The following is a 21,983-nucleotide window of genomic DNA, read 5'->3' on the forward strand; positions in this document are numbered from 1 at the left end:
CACTGTATTAAAATGTACAGAGCTTTTAAGGGCAAAAGACATTATTGTGTTAATGCTAAGAAATTATCATTAGCCACACGAATCAGCCTTTGTTAAATACTGGTGTCTCAAACTGAGTTCGTAAAGGGTTCAATTCTTCAGTCCTTAAAAATAATTTTGCCTGGCTTATTCAGCCTCTTCAAGAGCCTTGAAATCCTCCCAGAATAAACAACAAAAAGTATTCCAAACCCCATTGTATGTGTTGTGTTTCAGGTTACGTGGGGGTGGTAAACAGAAGCCAGAAGGACATAGATGGGAAGAAGGACATTAAGGCTGCCATGTTGGCGGAAAGGAAATTTTTCCTCTCACACCCAGCTTACAGACATATTGCTGATAGGATGGGGACCCCACACCTGCAGAAGGTCCTTAATCAGGTAAAAATGTTTTCTCAAGCAACAAGAACAATTATGAAATATGTAAGTCACTATTAGAATTTGTATTTCATTTTAATATTCATTTTTTTTCCAAAATAAAACATTCAGCTTAAATGATATGAATTAAAAAACGAATGTGAATATTTAGTTCCACACTCCTACTGTTCTCAGTGAGTAGAATCTGCTTTAATGTTATTCAGATAATACTGCTCAAAACAGAAGTATATACTTATTTAGGAACAGTAAACAAGGGTATACATCAGCGCCCATTTTACTCACAATATGTAGTTATCTTAAGAAATTAAACTTGTATATTTCTGAAAGGTTGATTTGTTGGGATCTGGTTTCAAAATGTCAACATGTAATAGTTAGCTTAGATTTCCCTAAGTTAGAAATCCTTGTAAGCTCATTGATCTCCATTCATCTAAGAAGTTTTTCCAGATTAACCCCTTTCTCTGCACAGATAGACTTGGGTCCCCATCTTCCAACATTCCATGCACTTACATACTTCTTCCATAAAACCTCAGTACATTTACTTTTTACTTTTTTTTTCCCATATATTCTCCATCTCCTGGGGAAGTTAAGCATCATCCTTAGTGAGTGCAGGTCTTCCTCCCTGAGTTTTGATTACATTGACCAAATGGTGAGTAGCTGTTCTCACCAACAGAATTATAAGATATGCTTTAACTTTTATTTATGAGTTTTAACAGTCAATTAATCAAGTCATTATTGCATGTTCTGATTGTTTGCTCCTAGAAGGTGTCAGTAGAGACTAACACAATAGCAGGCTACTTGTGACATTGGACCTGAACCGTTTAGGCAAAACAATTGAACAAGTTTTGGGAAAAAAAAAAAAAAAAACAGGCAATGGTATACTTCTATTTTTTGTGACATAACATAGACTAATGTAAAATTTGTGCTTTTTACTTACGGGTAGATGAGTATTTAGAAGCCATGAGGTGGTGCTGTGCTTGTGTCATTTAACAAATATGAATGAATGTATTTTAGAGAAAGAACATTAGTTTGTCATGCAAAAACCCTAATAGTCCACAAATATATTTAGTATTGGTAAAACTCTCTTTAGATTATTACTGTCACGCCTGGATTTATCTATGAAAAACACAAATAAACTGAAAAAAATCTTAGAGAAAAATCATTAGGATGATTAGGAAGATAAGGTTGGAAATAAATTAGGTTGTGAATACTAGAAAAATAGAAAGAATATGATTGGCCATTTTGTTTTACAAATGACCCCTAAATTATGACATAATTGGATTCTGGATGACTGAAAACTGAATGAATTTTGTACTGAAGATCTCTCATTTCTTGGATAATCACCTTCTTTTTTACTGCTTCAGGGATCTTCAAACTGTTTGAAAATAGGATACTTTTATGGCTGATTCACTGTGTGCACCAGTACCTTGGGCCCTGGGGAACAGTTTCTATGGTGAAAAACTGGAACAGAACATGACACTTTTGAGGAATTGAATGTCATTATGGCTGGAGGGCAGAGAATGAGGGAGTGAGTTATAAGAGATGAATTTGGAGAAGTAGGCAGAGGCTGGATCCTGTAATGTTTGTAGGCAAGTTAAAGATTTTTGTTCTTATCCTAAGAGCAGTAGGGAGTCATTTAAGACATCTGAATAGGCAAATTACACAGTTGTATTTGTGGATTAACAATGATCATGGAAGCTGCAGGTAGGAAGATCAAGACTAGACATGAGAAGTTAGGAGTCAAAATGAGAAATGATAGTAGCTTGGTCTTGGTTAGGGCCAGTGAAGATGAAAAAAGCAGAATTGAGAAATGTTTAGGAAAATCAAGAACTTGGTGGTAGATTAGCTTTGGTGAGTGATAGAGAGATGAAGTCAAAGATAACTTCCAAGTTCCCAGGTTGTTATGATGTCTCCAAGATGGAGAGCTCTGAAAGGAAGATTAGGTGCTTGATTTCAGACATGCTGGGGTTGAGGTGTCATTGACACATCTAAGAGAAGTAAAGTCCATGGTCTAATACATATGCCTATAGCAAAAATAAAAAGTCTGGTCTGTAGATAACACCTTGGTAGTCACAGGTGTTTGGATATTTATTAAAGCTATGGGTGGAATAAGATTCCTTTAGGAAAGAACAGAGTGTGAACAAAGAAGATTAGGAATCAGATTTGAGGAATGTTGGTATTTACAGGTCTGGTGGAGGGAGATGACTTGGCAACGGAGATGGAGAAGGTACATCCATAAATGTTAGGATCTAGGGCCACAAAAGCCAAGGAAAGAAGTTTTTTAGGAATCTAAGAGTGGTCCACAGTGTTGCTTTGCTGTTGAGATATCTAAGAAGCAAAAAGTGGAAACCATGTGTTTTTATCATTTACCACTCACATGGCAGACAGGTGGCTACTGGTTTCTCATGGTTACTGTTACTTTTAGACTTGGGGGTTTGTGATGTTGCTACTGGGAATGCAGTCCTCTACATTCTGCTTCAGAGCTATAACAATAGCATATGCTGGGTAATAACATACATCATACTGTGCCCAAAGGTATAATATAGTTACGAACTGTCAACAATTAAATAAGTATAGTAACCTCAGATAAACATAAAAAATGATTAAGATGGTTTCTTCAGTCAGTCTGGGAATATTTATTCCCCTTACTTTTTTTAATGTTTTTTTTTTTGTTTTGTTTTGTTTTTTGTTTTTTTTTGAGAGAAAAAGAGAGAGAGGCAAGGCAGAAAGAGAGGGAGACAGAGGGGCCAAAGCAGACTCCTCGCAGAGAGCCCAAAGTGGGGCTCAAACTCACAAAATGTGAAATCATAACCTGAGCCAAAATTGGACACCCAACTGACTGAGCCACCCAGGCTCCCCAATTCCTCTTACTTTTAATTTATTAGTCTTTTTCCTGCATTTCTGTGAAGTTTACATTCTCTTTTTCTTTTAATTCCAAGTTTATTAACTGATTCAAGAAGATTATCTTTTTTTCTTTTCTTTTAATTCAGATTTTTGCTTAACTGCATTGTAATAGAAAGAACATGAGGCAGAGAGCTAGCCAATCTGGGTTTATACCCCACATTTTTTTTTTTTTTTGAGAGAGAGAGAGTGAGCGAACGTGGGTGCACATGAGTGGGGGAAGGGGAGAGGAAAAGGAAGAGAGAATCTTAAGCAGGCCCCACACCCAGCACAGAGCCCCATGTGGGGCTTAATCTCACGACCATGAGATAATGACCTGGGCCAAAATCTAAGAGTTAGATGCTTAACCGACTTAACCACCCAGGTGCCCTTTTTTCTTAATTAATTTTCTTTTTTCCTAATTAAGCTTTTTTCTTAGTTAATCATGTACTCATAGACAATCTCTCAGAGAATTTTTCACCCTGCTGAGCTGGAGGTGCCAGCAGATGACCTTCAGCGGCGAAACCAAGTGGATGGTTAGGTAGAGATAGCAGCAGCAGCAGCAGCAGAGAGAGCTTTCCTTTGCTAGTCATGGAGCTTTAATGTGCAAACCGCTAAAGGCAGAAGCCCCTGAACACCCACCACTGCACTGGCGCTAAAGGCAGGGCAAGAGGAAACACTGTCTGAGCTGCAGAGTTTAGAAGTTAACAACTGACAGGTACCTATGAGTTCCACCAGTATGGTCCTGAAAACATCCAGCAGCACCTAGAAGTCTTCAATTCCTTCATTTCTAACTAAATTCTAACTTAAGGTTCCATCTGATATATTAATTCATGCAAAAATGTTATTAGGCAGCCTCATTATTAACATTGTGTGCATTTTAACAAGGGTGTTTCCAGGCATAAAGAGGTAGCCCAAGTGAGTGACTCCAACTGAAGGCATTTTGAGCATGTCCTTGAGGCCATGGAGGAGAAAACTGGAGCTTCTTCTCATTATTTACCTACAGAGTTAGTCTCAAGTGTATATACGTAATTGATTTCTAAGTTTTGAATGATTAGGGAAACAGTAAAGGTCAATTTTTATCTCATGAGCTAATCTTTAATATGTTATATCTGTACGATTTTGTTTTGTTTTATTTAGCAACTTACCAACCACATTCGAGATACCCTGCCGAACTTCAGGAACAAACTACAGGGACAGTTGCTCTCCATTGAACATGAAGTGGAAGCCCATAAAAACTTCAAGCCCGAAGACCCCACCAGGAAGACCAAAGCGTTGTTGCAGTGAGTCACCTTTCCCTTCCCTTGTTCAGCATTTGAAACTAATTTCTTCAGTTTGCTCTTGCCTCAGTCTGTTTGTCATGCTATTTTCTAGGTGTAACAGAAGAAGCAAGTATATGACACTTGGTGCATGTTAGACAATGGGCCTTAGGTCTTTATGTGGTCTTGAAGAATAATTGTGGATCTTCCTCTCTTACTATAAATTTACCAATTATTCATCCCCATGTCCAATTTCATTGTACTTTTATAACTGGATTCCAAAAATGAGTAAAACCAATAATGATAACTCAGCAGCGTTTTTCCTCTTAGTCTTTAGAAGTGGACACAGGTCCTGTTGAAAATGTCATTTGTATTGTACAACTGTTTCTATTGATGTCACTCGTACTTATTATCTTTTTATTATTTTAGTCATTTCACGTGATTTATCCGTGTTCATTTTTCAGTGGAATGAGAACTAAGGCTTTAATAATAAAGTATGGACAATAAGGGCACATTTAGATTTCTTTTTCCTTTTCGGTTATGATTTTAATGTAGCTGTTTAAAAATACAAATGTGAAAACTGCCAAGTATCTTTTTACTCCTTCATGATCTTTCCATCTTACCCTTGGATTACTAGGTTTATCCCTGAGAGGTCTCAGGTGGTGCAGCAGAGTTGTGAGAGAATTGCCAGCTCCTGTGCCTTTTATCTTTATTCTCTTTTTTGGCCCTTCCTAGCCTCACCTGCCTTTTTATTCCTGTGCTGCAACTTAGGTCAGGTTCCTCTCGACCAGAAGACTTCCTGCCCAGCTGACATTCTAGAACATCCTAAGTCCATTTACAAAGATAATGCTTGCCACCTCTTATGGCCCCCTTCTTCCTGTGCAGGCTTGATCAAGATACACCCCCCCCCTTCATTTGATGTTTAAAATTCATGACATAATTCCTGTCTTTGTAGAGATATTTCTAAATGCTCAAATTATTTAAGTAAAATTTTAATGCAACATTCTATGTTTCCCTATTTAAAAATATTATAGGATCGTACAGAGGAAAGAGTGGATTCAACTCTTTCCTAGTTTTTTTTTTTTTTTTTTTTATTCCTGGCTTTGGTTAAGCTCCTATAAAAACTCTTCAAGTTACAGAGAAAAGAAAGCTATTTCTGTGTAAGCCATAGGTCATTATCTTAACATCCACCTGAAACTATTCTCCTTACAAATGCTGGTCTTGCCTCTGACTCCATTGGACTCAGATTACAGACTTTTCTACATCTAGATTCTTCCCTTGTAGGGAGCTAATCAGTTCCTTCCTCTCTCCCTTTCTCCTTTCGTTCTCCCCTTTCTGCCTACCTCTCTTCTTGCTTTCCTCTCATCTCTTTGTGTTTCACTTGGTGTCTGATTCTCTGATACCTACTGGAAAGACTTTTGCCCTCAAGAAGAGGCCACAATAGAAAAAGGGAAACAGATCTATAAGCAACTAACTGTGTTAAAATCTGATAAATGCCATGTTTCTGGTAAGTATAAAATGTTAAGGGAGCCCAGATGAGGAAGCAGTTACAGGTGAGGAAGGTTGTGAGTTCACAGAGAACAAGATACTTTAATGAGACACTGGTGTATGGGAAGAGTTTGTCAGGTGGAAGAGGAGGACCAGAGAACAGTGTGAACTCGGTATGGTTTGTTTTAGTGGGCCAGGGGGCTGGAGTGTAGGGTATGAGGAAAGGAGTGGCCGGAGGTAAATTTTCTAAAATTTCCCAAGGTTTCAGTGCATGTGTCATGTCTATACCTTCTCAGGTGGTTAAAAATTAGCTTAACATTGGCAATGTTGGCGTATGTGTAAACATAGCTACATCAAATTACATTCTGAATTTTTTGGCCTGAATAATTTGCAATTTTAATTTATCCAGGATTTCGTTAAAAGAGAATAAAAAGTACGAGTTTTAGATGGTTTGAATTTTTTCCTATGAAATTTTAAATTTGGAAGTAGTACTAGTATATCAAAATTAGTTTCATAATCACAAATATAAGTGGTTATTTTCTCCCTATATTTCTTTGTTTTTTACCAACCACCTTAATTCATTCCTTCATTGAAGTTATTGAGTACCTCTCATGTATTGAGAAGGGAGAGATAAATGAAATGCATGGTCCTTGCCCTTAGGAGAGAGACTGATAAGGGAACAGTGGTGATGTTCTCTGCTAAGCACTATGCTGAAAATAAGCTGAAGAAACAGAGGAGAGGCCCTTCGTCTGATGGCAGTGAGGAGGGGTGGTGGATAGGGTCATGGAAGTTTTCCTAAACAATGATGCTTGACCTGAGTCTTGAGGGACAGAAAAACAAGCCAGGCAAGGAAGCAAGCGGCAGAGAAAATGGTATTCTGAGCAGAAAGGAAAACAGGTGTAGAAGCACAGAGACGTGGTGCATGTAGGCAGCTGCCAATTGCTTCTTTATGATTGGCTTAGAGGTGAATGCGGATTAGTAGTGAGAGATGGAGCTCCAGGGTCAGACCACGGAGAATCTTGGGTGATGACTTCAGGAGTTCTACTTTTATTATTAAAATGTGGGGAATCATTGAAAAACAAGGCTAGAGCTAGTTGTGGAGGGGATGGTGGTCACAAATTTGCATTGTTCTGGCTTCGAGAGGTCTGTGATCCTGGGGGCGGGGAAGAGAGTAGCTCACAGAGTAATGAGGGGGCTCAGCTGGAGCAGTTAGGACATTAGGTGAGTGTGATTCATTTTGATTCTTCTGTGCGAAGTTTTATTGTTTAACTTAAATTCTTATTTTAAGTATTTTTAAGTATTTTAAGTATACTTATTTTAAGTATTTTTAAATACCATTTTATGATTTCAGCTAATTGGACAGAATGCATCTAATGACATAGATATTTAAGATATATTTTAATTATACACCTAAAATAAATTTTGATAGCATGTATTTCATATAGTTACATTTTTGAGTGCAGGGATCATTCTGCCAGTAGGTGCCACTAAGAACACTAGGAAAAGGACTCTAAGGGATAACCACAGCAAATTGGAATGAGAAATGCAAAGCCTTATAACTTTAACTTGAATTTATTTCTCTTTTACAATTATAGGATGGTTCAGCAATTTGCTGTGGACTTCGAGAAGAGAATTGAAGGGTCAGGGGATCAAGTAGATACGCTGGAGCTCTCAGGAGGGGCTAAAATTAACCGTATTTTCCATGAACGCTTTCCTTTTGAGATAGTAAAGGTTTGTACCAAATATTATTTTTTTTCCCTTTCACTTCATTTCGTTTCCATGTTCTATTCTATATAACTATTCGTAAAATGTTATGTGAGTGATATGGGACTAAGAGAGCTTTTTTGAACAAAAATCTCCATACTCAGGTGATGAAATTTAGGACAGAAGTATTTTCTTACTGATGGTTCTGATTGTATTTAATGGAATCTAGCAACATTTCAACTTATTTCAACAAGTACTAATTGAGTTCCTATGATATTTGTTTGTTGTCTAATTTAAAAATATTTCTTGAGCACCTATTCTGTGCCAAAATTTTTGGTGCCAGTGATCAAGACAGAGGCACTGTCTAGTGGGGAGTGGCAGAAAATTTTTACAGATAGGCAAGGTAAGAAAACATCAAGTGTTATTATGTAACATAATGTTAGAGAGAGGGGTTGGGTGAGCCACTTTTGATGGGATGTTTCAGGCAAGGTCTCTCTGAGTAGGGGACACTGAAAGCATGATCAGAATGGCATGAAGAGGTCAGCTGTAAGGATCTCGGGGAAAAGGGTCATTCAAGGCAAGCAGCCGAGGATGAGGCCCTAAAGCAAGCGTCTGTACAGTGGGTAAGGAATAGATGAAGCTCGGGCAGAGCTGAGGAAGGGGAGCGGGTATGCCACGGATTCAGAGGAAGGAAGCTCCCAGTTTACGTAGGGCCTTCCAGGTTGCAGTGAGGCATTTACATTTAACAGTGAGAAATTAGGGGAGAGTTTTAAGAAAAGGTGTGACCCTATTTGGTTGATGATTTTGAAAGGAATGCTTTGCAGGCTGGATTGTAAAGGGGCAAGAGTTGATTCAGGGAGACAAGTAAGGTAAGTTCACCAGTACGGCCAGAGCGGGAGGAATCCACTTTCTGTGGGGCCTAACGTTTATACAGTTTTTTTGGGGGGGGATGTTGAAGAAGAAGAATACAAAATTATAAATACACAGGCACAGGGTCTTGGAAGGTGCTTATGCAAGAGACAAGCCCTGAAACTTAATCTTCTTAGCTTCATAGTCAAAATGCTCCAGAAGAGAGGATAGAGAGAAGTGGATGGATTTGTGATTTTGGTGGTAGGGTCAGTAGGGCTTGGATTGATATGGGGGATGCAAGAAAGAGAAGATTCAGGATGACCCCTAAGGTTTTGGCTTGCACAACAGCAAATGTTAGTGCCCATCTGATGAGGGAAACTGAATAAAAGCTGAGTTTGTGTAGAGGTATGAACCAAGAATTTTATTTTGGATATGTTTAGTTTGGATTGCCCAATAGGCAGCTGGATAGTTTTAGAGACTATGCTCCTTGCTTCACATACAGAGGAGGGTGCTTATATCTTGGTGTGGGAGGGAAATGGGTAAATAGTTTCGTTAAAATGTGCTAAGTAAAGTGATAAACTTCAGTACAAGGTGCTATGGAAACACAGCCTACGGACCTGAATCCCTGCGTGAGTGCATGACGGAGCCTGGCTTCTGAGCTGAGTTTAGAAGGATGAGCAACTAGTGAAGCAGGAGAAGGTTCGGGGCTGGAATTGTTCCAGACAGAAGGGAGGAACGGTAAAGGCTGAGCTGTGGGCCACAGGGTGTGGGTAGGGAACTAAAGCAATTGATCGTTCTGTGGTATAAAGTGTGAGGGGGGAAATGGATAGACAGGCTGGGGAAGCTAAATCTGAGAAGTAAAAGGCTGAACCAAATGTGCTCTGATATCCCTTTTAGGGCTAAGCTCCATGACACTTTGATCCTAATTCCAAGTAAATTTAAAGTACCTAAAGCTTCTGGGAAATTTTATGCAGCAATCTGTCCTGCATTGGATTGGTAAAACATTATTAATTTCCTCTTGTAAAGAGGCCTTGAATGCAGGTGGTTAAAATGGCCAGGGAGAAAAGACAGCCATTGTTAATCTCAGCACAGCTGGACTGCTGTTGCATGTCAGGTGACACTTATTTATGCATTTGTCTGTGAATACATTTACTACATTCAGCAAAAGAATGAAGTATTGTATATTTCAAATGAATGGCCAGATTTATGTGCAGAAGGCATCTTTTATGCATAGTACTCCTATCTATAAGAGAGTTAAAATCCACTGCACTAAAACTCTCAGAAATCTCCAATGTTCTACGTTGCCTTGAACTTTATATAAACAGATGTTTTGACCATCTGGGTTTAGGTTAGGAAAGACATAGTATCCATTTATTAATAACTAAGTCAAGTTATCCTCATATTTTAATATTCAACAATATTATTATTCAAAGGAATTAAGTGTTTTAACTGTGGCTCATTTTGCTTCTGCAGATGGAGTTCAATGAGAAAGAATTACGAAGAGAAATAAGCTATGCAATCAAAAACATACATGGTATCAGGCAAGTAATTCACATTTCCCTTGTCTTCAGTTCAAGCTACTAAGAGAAAATTAATGTTTATAAATGGCTAGTGAAGTAGGCTTTTCATCATCTGAGCAGAGTAGAATACAGAGGTGGGAGTAAGAAACAAGACACTCTAGTTTGAGTTTCGTGCTAATTTCCTGTATTGTCATACTCACAAAAGAAGACTTTTCAGTTAAAAAAGCAGAAACGCTTTCTGCACTCACAGCACTGTGCTCTGCACAGGGATTTTACCGAGCAAGATCTTGTTCTCCAGAGCCTGGCATGTTGGGGAAGGAGTCCTGACATGCTCAGAAGTAATCGTTAGGTACACAGAGACAGGACAGATACATTTCGGCTGGAGCTGTAGAGTAAGATTGGGAAAGATTAATGAAGAGTGGTGACTTTTGAGTGGAACCTTGCCTGTTTAGAGAACAAGAATGATTTCAACAGGCAACGGTGTGCTGTGTGTTTACACGTGAGTGTGTGTAAAACCTGAGAGTATGGAGGTTGTCGAGGCAGGAGGATTAAAGAAAGTACTGAAAGTGGGAGGAGTATTGTGAACAGAGGCATAGAGGTGGTAAAGCGCAGTGTGGAGTTATGGAGCAGAGGGCCTGCGTTTTGACTGGAGTCAGGGATGTAGACAGGAGCATGGTGGGATCTGAGGCTGGGAGTAGAGCTTGTACCTTGTGTGGAAGTTTCCCTCGTATGCAACGGGATTATTCTCATTTAGTTTCTTTAAAGAAACTCAAAACACACCTTTCTTGAGCTTATGTACAGAAGGCTAAACAAAATTTAATGGCACATATAGTAAGTGTCCTGAATTTAAGGTATTGAACTTAGGACGCCTACTTCATAGATTATCTCCTGTGAAGCAGGTGTCCCCTGTCTATTGGCAGCTGTATCTCAGCTTCTGCCACAGGGCTGAGTTGAGACTATTTTGGGAACAGAGCCTGAGAGGGCAAAGCTTGACGCTGAGTGTACATGTAAAAGGAGTTATGACATTTGAATTATTTATCATTTTAAAATTCAGACATCTGCTCTAAAAGTTGCAAATAGGATAGGTAAATATGCATTCACAAAGTAAAAGGGAGAAAACATTCTATAACCAAATCCAGTATTTTTCTGTTACTATCAACAGGATTTCTAAGTTCCCTATTAACTCTATTCTGTCTCCCTCAAATCTAGAATGCATTTGGTATAGAAACTATGTCTTACTCTTGAGCTGGGCAGAGCTGGTATCCGAAAATGTCAATCTGCTAGGTGCAGTGAAACCAAATCACATGTTTTGGGTCATGAAGTATTTTTATACTTACTTTACTGTAAAAGTAAGACATAGTACTTTTACTTGGCTTTTAAAACTCCTTACCAGGGGCGCCTGGGTGGCTCGGTTGGTTAAGTGTCCAGCTCTTGATTTCGGCTCAGGTCATCCATGATCTCATGGTAGTGAGACTGAGCCCTATGTTGGGCTCTGCGCTTTCAGCGTGGAGCCCACTTGGGACAGTGTCTGTCTGTCTGTCTGTCTGTCTCTCTCTTCCCCTCCCCTGTGTGCACGCATGTGCTCTGTCTCTCTCAAAATAAATAAAACAAAACGAAAACCCCCAAACTCCTTACCACATACATTTCTGTTGAATGTAACTGCAAAAGCTCAGTAATTCCGTTTTGAAAATTTCTGATTTACTTACATACCAAAAGGAGAGATTGTTATTATTCTGGAGTTAATTTGCCTATAGGATGATAAGAAGTACACAGTGTCCTGAGAATAAGACACACTGATGGCATGATTATTTAGCCTCTTAAATACACTTCATTTGACAAGTTTTGTTTCCAGTTGATTCTGTTAGACATTTGAATAGAAGCCATCTTTGTCCACTGCAGACCTGTGGGTCCTTCTTTGTTCTGCAAGCGCCGTGTGCCGATGGCGAGCAAGGGAAGAAGACAGCCCTTGTGGGGCAAACAAAGATAAATGCATTAATGCCCTGCCTACCCGTGTGGTAATGGGACTGTGTGTGCTCAGACCACTGCAGTGCCAAATGGGATGCTGGGGTTCAGAGAAGGAAGGCCTTGTCAGTGGAAGGACTGGAGAAGGCGAGCTGTAGGAAGTGGTTGCTTTTGATCTGGGCTTTGAAGCACAGGTGGGATTCGGGACAGGCTGAAATTGTGGGGAGGGTGAAATGAACATCACGGACGAAGGCAAAGACAGGAAACGTTGGTATGAATATGTTTGTGGAAAGGCAAATGGTTGGGTTTGGCTGGAACCTAGGGTGCATGAAAGGGTGGAGGCAAATAACTGCAATGGAAAATCAGGGTCAGACGGGGGAAATGTTTAATATTAGACCAAACGGTGTGGATTTTATTCTATGTCCAACGTGGAGAGATTTCAAATTACTGTATAGTATGATCACTACAGTTAGAAATAGAGGCGAACATAGGGTGCTAAGTAAATGGTTAGGAGGGGCAGTATAAAGCTGCTGTAAGGGGAAGTGTTAAATTTCCCAAAAGAGGTACCACAGAACTGAGTGGTCAAGGAGGAGAAGTTAATCAAAGAAGAAGTGAGACGAGCATGAGAAAAGCATTGTTAGGACACCAATTTGAATTAATTCCAGCTAAGTGAAAAGATACTTGCTATTTTGGTTATCGTTTGTTATTTTTGTAAATTCATGATTTAGGCATTCTGTGTCCCAAAGTTAGTTCCACTTAACTGTCTTCCTTTTCCTCTAGCACCCCAGGACCTCAGACTGGGAACCACTGAGCTCACTATAATACAGCTCTCCTAGGAACAATAGATTGCATAGTCAGGAACGCTACCATTTCAGCATTCACAAAGTGAGGATTATTTTCTGCTCTCTGAAGGGCAAGAGAGGGTTGCTTTTGGAATACTTTAGGAATAGAAATGTAAATTTAGGACCATTTTTATTGTAGCAGTGCTTTTTATTTTTGTGAAACTGTGAGATGAGACAAATTACAGTCAAGTGTTAGAAGTCGTATTATTAGAGTCCATGAAAACATTTTGGAAACTGATTTTAGGTAATGCTAGTCATCTATAGATTGGGATTTATTAAGGAATTGTAGTATTGAACATGTTATTACAAATGATACTGTCTATAGAATAAATCACTATGTAACTTTCAAAGTTGGGCATTACATGCTTGCTTTAGGTGGCATGCCAATTGAAACCTTTTTAAAAAAAGTACTGGATATTACTCAATTTAAAAAATCTAATGTGCTGCTTTATTCCTTACATTCAGGACGGGGTTGTTTACTCCAGACATGGCATTTGAAGCAATAGTCAAAAAACAAATTGTAAAGCTTAAAGGACCATCCTTGAAGAGTGTAGATCTGGTAATACAAGAATTAATCAATACCGTCAAGAAGTGTACCAAAAAAGTAAGTTTGAATTACTTAACTTTCCAACAAGTAACTATTTGGTTTACCCATCTTTCCTATCCTGCTACGTGCCTCTCTTTTCCTGACCCTCACTTCGTTGTGTTTGTCCAAGAGGAAGGAATGTGAAAAGTACTGAGTGGGAATTGCTTTCATGATTGATTGGCAGAGATATTGTCTTCTATCACCCATGTCCGATAGGGTTGCCGAAGCCAGGAAGAGTATATTTAAGTCAGCTATTTTCTTCCTCGTTGTCTTAAACAGGTAAACATCACTTTAGAATAATTAGGTGAATGCTCTAATTTTTCTTACCGTGTGTAGATGGGGATAATGCCAGGGAAGGGAATTATTGACATTGTGTATATCAATGAAAAAATTCTTCTAAATTGTAAATGAATACCACTTGAACCTGGACATTCTGGGAAGCAGCAATGTGGCATAGTAGTTAAGACCTTAGGCTCTGAGGTCCAGATGCCTAGATTCAGATCCTGGCTCTGCTATTTACTTTCTATGTGACCTTGAGTATCATACTTAATCCCTTATAGTCTTGTTAATTTATTTGTGAAATGAGGGTGATGATAATAATACTACCACCTCCATGAGAATTAAACAAGATGATGCCTCAAACCCATGGGGCACTTTGCACATTGATTAACCATAGCAAGTGCTCAGTAAATGGTGGCTAATCTATAAATGGCCATTTTAGTAGCATCCAATATTCTCTACCTTGTGATATTTATTGAATCTATGATGTAGAATGGTGAGGGAGACACTCTTCGCCAGGGGACTCCTCACTGAGGAACGTGGAGGAATTGTGCTGGATTCCATCCATTCCATGAGAGCATGAAAGGGGTACCTTGTGTTAGAAAATGTAAGGGAGTTAGAGATGATGATTAGGGTAGGGCAGGCCTGGCCCCATGGCAGTTAACACTGGTACTTATGATAATTTCTTCAAAGTATAGAGAGTTCCCTTCCCTTTCTGTATGGTTACTGTGAGTACCCTCCCTGAACAACCAGTGGGAAGAGAGAGGGGATGAGAGGGACAGAGACCGTAGATGAATATGAATTTGGTTTCTAGTTACCTGACAAAAATTCGGATGAAGAAAGATGTAAGTAGGGAAAGAGGAGGGCCAGCTGAATCCCTGGATGCCAATGCTAGAAGAAAAGGAGAAAAGGGGGGCGTAGCTTGGGGCCCAGAAGTGGCTCTGAGATTCAGACTTTTTCTCTAGACCTCTTGCTATTCTTCCACATTGTTCCTTAATATCCTACTTCCTTTTCTCCAAAACGGGGAAAGCCTTAGGACTTAAGGGACTGAGGAAAGGGAAGAGGACGTACATGGAGAAGAAAAAAAGCCAAACTTTATACCAGCTCTCCATTTGAAAACTGGAAGCCCATTGGAAGCCCATTGATAATACTACACATTCCTCTTGTCCTTGCCTATACTTCAACATGCAGTCAGTCTTGCCACCTGTGTAGTTAAAGCTCTCCTGATTGGCCGCCTCATAAGTGACACTGAATTAACTGATGCTGCCTTCTCTATCAACCACATGATTGCCACTCTCAGCCCAAAACCCCTCTTTAGATTGCCCATGATCTCCTGTTCCCACCAGTAAAACTGTCTTCTTTCCAAGGATCCACTGTGTTGTGTCTGACCTCAAGCCTGTTTAGCCAGTTACACTTCTCATTTTAATCATGTAATTTAAATGAAGAGTAAATGAATTGATCAAATACAGAAAAGACTTTGAGTTTTGTTTCTATAAACACAACTTGGGAAAGGCTTGATAAACGCTAGCTATAAAAGCTTTGCTGTTGGCTAGGTGTAGGCAGGACAATGCTGAAAGAAGGTGGGGGAGTTATAAAAATCTAGACGGGCTCTGCGTCCAGATTATTTCACAAGTGTCTTCAGGTTCTCCTGCTACTTTAAAGAAAGCCAAACTGGAAATCATAGATGAGGGATGTGGTTTATGTAAGACAGAAGATGCATAACTCCAATCAGCAGATCCATATGCAGAGAATAGGCCTTGGCCTTACATCAGAAGATTGCCACATGTGTGTACATTTATGTTTTAAGTTATATAGAGTGTTTATGGGATGTATGAATCTTTTTTTTTTTTTTTTATCGTTTTCCATTGTATCCAACTTGCAGGAAAGCCAACAGTCAGTCTCGATGGCATGGGAAGAGACAGCTTGTTCCTGGACACTTTTTGGCTTCTATTCTTTGCTCTCTATCCTTTGAACCTCCCTTTCCATTATGCTCTCTGGATCAGTGGTAGTTGTATATCTGTACTGTCTTCGTAAACCATTGTATGTTTTGTCTTAACTAAAACCTCGTTTTCTCCTGGAGATTATTGCTTACCCTGCAGCTCTTTTCAGTGAAGAATATTTATTGGCTCAAACCCAAAGAATCTAAGTACCTGGATCTGGGTTGACATCTGCCTACTTCTCCTTTTGTGGCTTCCAAACATCATGCCTTCAACTTCCTATAAAAGTCTTCAGTTAAGGCCCCAGTGGTACAAGCTCTGCATTTCCCTTCTATTCACCATCACCATCACATCCTGGTCACTCCTTTGCATTTGTCAAGATATTTAGAACATTCCTTACATTTTTCCTCTTCATCCTAAATTCACCTTCAACTTGGGTGATATCAGTAGAGATCCATGTAGAGATCATGTCCAACACCCAACAGCTACTTTGAGATCTTTGACTCCAGTGGCTCTCTATTCATTCCGTACTAGCATCATACTTCCATGACCTCTTCTGGTCCTTGTCATCATTGGCAAATGTTCTACCAGGCGATCCTTCAGAAATTTCAGACTCTAAATCTAGGGTTTTCCCTTCCCAACCTCTCTAGGTTTTAAGTCAGTTAGAAAATTAGTAGAAGAGCTTAGATGAGGATTGAAATTTAGTATCCACTTTGCTGCTGATAAATCTAGATCAGAAAATGTGTCTGGGACTTGCTGCTGAAATGGGAGCCTCTTGTTACTTCCTCTTCCAATAGTAAACCGTAAAGCCTGCAGTGTTGGAGAGAGTTAGATATGCACCCATGAGCAATACAGAGTATTTTGGCTTGCCTTACATCTGTAGGAATGTAAACCAGTAAAAGTCAGAGACCCACATGTGAGCAATGACATAGTGTACCCACCCTACCCAACAGAGAGCTGAGGACTGATGCATGACAGGTGCTCACCATCTTATCAATCAACACGTCTCCCCCCACCCCCACCCCCTTTTTTTTTACTGTGAGCTGGAGAAAATAATAGAAGCTTCTTCCATAGGACTTCCCCAAGAGGGCAGAAGTTGGTGAAAGTTCCTACTTTATGAGTGAGGTATGAAGAGTACTATTGAGAAGGAAGTGAGGGGACAGTTCTTCTTTATACCTAATATTCTATCACAAGCTCCTACCTTTCCAGCTCGCTCTCTCTCTCCTTTGCTCTCCCTATAACCACTCTGCTCATCAACTTCATTCTTATTTTCAGTAATGATTTCACAGAGAAAATAGGGGCTATAAATGGGAACATTAATTTCCCAAACTCACTGGTATTCCCAACTCTGCCCTTCCTTGTCCCTGTCTCTCTTGAGGTGGATTCCCTGGCCAGGGCTGGGGTCCTGCCTGTACTCTTGCCCTCTTAAGGAACTTACTCTTGGTTCTTCTATTGCTTCCATTCTTAAATTCTTCCATTTCTTAAAATTTCTTGATTTCTTCTATTTCATGACTTTCTGCATCACATTAAAAACAATCTTTCAATAATCTTTTACTGTTAAAAGTAGTAACAACAATAACAAAGCCTATTTACTACCTTATTCTCCTTTTATTCATGTCCAACCTTCTTGGGGAAAAAAGTAGTCTATGCTTGCTATCTTTATTTTCTTATCTCTGGTTAATCCATAACCCTCTAAAATGTGGCTTCCATGCCACCACTCTATTGAGTAATTATGGCAAAGATCAACCAGAAGCCTGATTGCCAGATGTAACACATACTCATTCCTGGTGCTGTATTGTACCCTCTTTTTGAAGCTGACACCCCATTCTCATGAGTTCTCTTCATCTTTCTCATGATCCCTCCTCCATCTCCTTCAGGAGTTTATCCACTTTTCCTGCCTCTGAACACTAGAGTCACACAGAGCTTGCTCCTGGCTTTCTTCTCTTTGCACTGTCCTTTCTCCCTGCCAGATCATATCTCCCATAGCTCACCTACCACTTAAAATGTTGATCCTCAAATCTATAGCTTCAGCTCAAGCCTCTTTACTGAAACCATCTACTCCACAGTCTGCTGCCATTACACTCTTCTTACTTATGTCCCCGCAGATATTTTTTAAACTAAATTACTCCAGAGGACTCCTAACTGGTTTTTCCACCTCCAGTCTGGGCGCCATCAAATTCATCCTCCCCACTGCTGTGAAAGTAGCCCTTCTAAAATACATCTATTTTGCCCATTCCCTCAAAATTATGCAATGGCTCCTTATATCTTGAGAATAAAGTTCAAATCATTTATGGTTGTTTTTAGTTTCACATCTGATCTCTGAATCCTTCTTTAGCTCTATCCGTTGTCACTTTGTGCTTGCTTCTGCCATTCTAAGTGATTTGCACCATTTTCACAGGTTTTTCATGCCTTTACCATTTGCACATGTGACTCCCTTTGTTTTGAATGTCTCCTTTTCCTCTTGTCTTCATCTTCCATCCCCTCTTATTTTTTATGATCCAGCTCAATCATCATCATTTTCCCAAAAAATCTTCTTGTACGGCCTCTGAATCCTCCCCTGATCTCCATCCTTGCTCCCTTTTCAGTGCTTCACTTGACACCCTATGTTTACTTTTATCAGAGCATTTATGATATGGGATTGTAGCTGTTTATAATTTATTTGTTTGGGTAAATAACCTAAATAACCTATAATCTCCTCCTGTTGATTCTAAACTCCTTTTAAAAAAGAGCTATGTCAGGGTGCCTGGGTGGCTCAGTTGGTTAGGTGTGCAACTCTTGGTTTCAGCTCAGGTCATGATCTCATGGTTCCTAAGTTGAAGCCCCATGTAGGACTCAACACCACTGATGTGGAGCCTGCTTGGGATAGTCATTCTCTCTCTCTCTCTCTCTCTCCCTCTCTCTCTCTCTCTCTCCCTCTCTCTCTCTCTCTCCCTCCCCCTCTCCCTCCCTCCTTCCCTCCCTCCCTTTCTCTCTGCGCCTCCCCTGCTCTCTCTCTCTCTCAAAATAAATAAATGTAAAAAAGTAATAATAAAAAAGAGCTATGTCTTATCTTCTTATTCTTGGTATCTAACATAATGACTAACCCTACAGAAGAGGCACTCTATAAATACTTTATAAATTAAGAATTGAGATATTCTAGGGGCACCTGGGTGGCTCAGTCAGTAAGCAAGTTGATTTTGGCTCAGGTCATGATCTCATGGTCGTGAGATCAAGCCCTTGCATCGGGCTCTGTGCTGACACTGTGGAGCCTGCTTGGGATTTTCTCTCTCTCTCTCTCTGCCCCTCTCCCAATTGCACATGTGCACTCTGTCTCTCAAAACAAATAAATAAACTTACAAAAAATTTTAGATATTCTAAAGTTATCCTGATGCTAAAGAACTCTGTACTTTAAAAGAATATTTTAGTCATGACTTCTATTTTTATTTTTTTTAAGCTTTTTGTGTTTATTTATTTTTGAGAGAGAGAGAGAGAGAGAGAGAGAGAGCACGCACAAGCAGGGGAGGGACAAAGAGAGAGGGAGACACAGAATCCGAGGCAGCCTCCAGGCTCTGAGCTATCAGCACAGAACCTGACACGGGGTGCGAACCCACAAACCACGAGATCATGACCTGAGCTGAAGTCGGATGCCTAACCAACTGAGCCACCCAGGCCCCCCTAGTCATTCCTTTTAAAATGATAAAATTTGAGCAGGTTTTCTTTTCCTTATTTCTCATTTTGATGTTCTTGACTTTTGCCCTTGTTATGTCTACTTTCAAGTTCTTTTACAAGCAAAATAATCTTGATTAAAGTTGAGGATACCTGGGCTTTATTACTTGACCCCTTTGAATATGAGCCATAGATAATGTGATTATATTATTTGTCATCCAACATAGGACTCTTTTGAGATTGAAAGGGGGAGCTATTAATACTTTCACTGGAATAGTAGGAGTAAAGCAAGACTTCCCCAGGCCATCTGAAAGCCATAGTTACTCTAGCTGTATTGTGAATGTATATATTCACATGTATTCTTAAAACAGTATTTTCATTTACAACGTTTCTCATGTTGAATGTCTTATGTGTAAAATACTTAATTTTTTTCTTAAGCCACATAAATAAACATCAGTGGAAAACATGGGATTTATGTGTGTTCAAGTAACAAAACACAAAGCTAGACTTCTAACCTGGGGAAATGCAGTCTTCTCGTGTATTTTCTCACTGTTGTCTCTGGGGCACTGGAGGACAAGACAAGAACATTAGAGCTTTATGAGTGTTTGGCTTCACTCCAGAGACGTGTCAATTTCAGAATTTTTCTGGTGGGTATTAGCTCTCAGCTGCTTTTCTTTACCCCCAATTCTCCAGTGCACCATTGCAGGGTCCTGAGTTTCTTTCAGGAAGCACTGAGAGGAACATCTTGTTTTTTTAACCACAGTTTAACAACTGTGCCATTTATTGGCCTCTTGGGAAACCACATTCTTGGATTGCCATCATACCAATTAATTGATTTTTTTTTTACCCTGTTCAGAAAAAGGAAAAAAAAAAAGAAAAAAAAAAGAAAAGCTTTGCAAGGAAATAGAAAAGATGCATTGGTTGGCTGTTAGAAATATAAGGAAAATTTTTTCATTAAAAAGTGCTATTAGAAAAAATGCTGAATTTTGTGGCATGTTAGGTGACTCAATATCTTGCTTTGAGTACACATAACTAATCAGGTGAATCTAAAGTCCTTAGCATGGCTTTCAAGGCCTACATGATCTTACTCCTTTTCACCTCTAAGCTCCTCCCACTTTCCCCTTCCTTGGTCCATTCCAGCTAGACTGGTCTCCTCGTTTCTTCAACATGTCAAGGGGATATGATGGCAGGGCCTTTGTACTTCTCATTCTCAGTGTTGGAAATGCTCTGCCTCAAGATACTTGTGCAGATCACCCCCTGGCTTCCTTTCAAGTCTCTCCTCAAATGCCATTTAATCTGTCTTTCTCAGATTTTCCTATCTACAGTTGTACATGCCTTCCTTCAAAACGGAGACATACACACACATACACGTAAGTCTTCATCTACTTACCAAACTTCATTTTTCTTTGTGGCACATATGACCACGTGAATTATACTATGTATATCTTTTGTTTTTCTTGTTGTTGGACAATAAAGGGACTTTGAGAATATAAGCTCCATGGGAGTAGGGATTTGGTTTATTCAGCACTCTATTCACAATCTTAAAACAGCCAGATTTTCAATAATAATTATTGAATGAATAATTGAAAGAATAAGTGAATCATGTCTTATTGATGTGGCAGATAATGATGAGTTTGACTGAAGTAGCCACTTGATTACCTTCCATGAAAGTCTATAGGTTGAAGGAGGATGGCTGCAAAACATCATGCTCACATAGGGCTCTTTTAGGTCTGGATAGATCTGCTGTGGTTTTCTATGAACAAAAAGACTCACTTTTCACCTTCTCTGCCAGTTGGCTGTCAGTCTAACAAACTGCTATGTTCTGCATATAATAGATGCCTCACATAACTCATGTGTCAAATCAGGCTGATTATTAAAGTTTGAACCTCTCATTGGGTATTGTAGAGAATTCAGGCCTGGGACTTGGCTTTTAAAGAATAGGAATTTCACCTTTTTGTTATTGTTACTTGCTTTTAACCCCACCCCCACCTATTTTATTGAGGCATAATGGACATACTATGTTAGTTCCCGGTATATAACATAATGATTCAATATTGTATACACTGTGAAATGATCACCACATTGGGTCTAGTCAACAGCCATCACCACACATAGTATTAAAAAGTTTTTCTTGTGATGAGAACTTTAAAGATCTATTCTCTTAGCAATTTGTGAATATGCATACAGTATTATTAACTATAGTCACCATGCTGTACATTACATCCCCAGGATTTTATTTTTTAACTATAAGTTTGTACCTTTTGAACACTGTCACCCATTTTGCCTGCCCCTTGCCCCTGGCAACCATCAATCTGTTCTCAGTATCTATGAGCTTGGTTGTTGTTATTATTGCTTTTTAGATTCTACAAGATTCCATGAGTGTGATCATGCAGATTCTATATGACTTATTTTGCTTAGCCCCTGCCCTCAAGGTCCATCTAACTTGTCACAAATGATAGGATTTCCCTCTTTTTAATGGCTGAATAATATTCCAGGAATTTCACCTTTTCATCTCATAATTCACTAAAGAATTTATGATCTTTATAATTAATTCTTAATTTATAATTTGCCCTGACTTCTGCTTTTCCCCTTGATTTTTCTGTTTTTCTCTTTTCTTTTTACTTT

The 21,983-nt window shown here is 39.3% G+C and overlaps 1 protein-coding gene across 17 annotated transcripts in view; it reads left to right on the forward strand.

Annotated features, from left to right (window-relative positions):
• Window positions 1–21,983, forward strand: part of DNM3 (dynamin 3) — a 571,670-nt gene that overhangs the window by 207,362 nt on the left and 342,325 nt on the right. For all 17 annotated transcript variants that reach the window (XR_006198729.1, XR_006198730.1, XM_042924852.1 and 14 more), the window contains exons 6-10: window positions 253–413; window positions 4,428–4,570; window positions 7,630–7,765; window positions 10,061–10,128; window positions 13,377–13,515. Coding sequence is in view for 15 of the 17 variants with exons in the window: in XM_042924852.1 (XP_042780786.1) it covers window positions 253–413; window positions 4,428–4,570; window positions 7,630–7,765; window positions 10,061–10,128; window positions 13,377–13,515 (647 nt within the window). In the remaining 2 variants the exon portion in view is untranslated. The remainder of the gene's footprint in view (window positions 1–252; window positions 414–4,427; window positions 4,571–7,629; window positions 7,766–10,060; window positions 10,129–13,376; window positions 13,516–21,983) is intronic.

The sequence above is a fragment of the Panthera leo genome, chromosome F3 (genome assembly GCF_018350215.1).
Source record: "Panthera leo isolate Ple1 chromosome F3, P.leo_Ple1_pat1.1, whole genome shotgun sequence".
NCBI lineage: Eukaryota > Metazoa > Chordata > Mammalia > Carnivora > Felidae > Panthera > Panthera leo.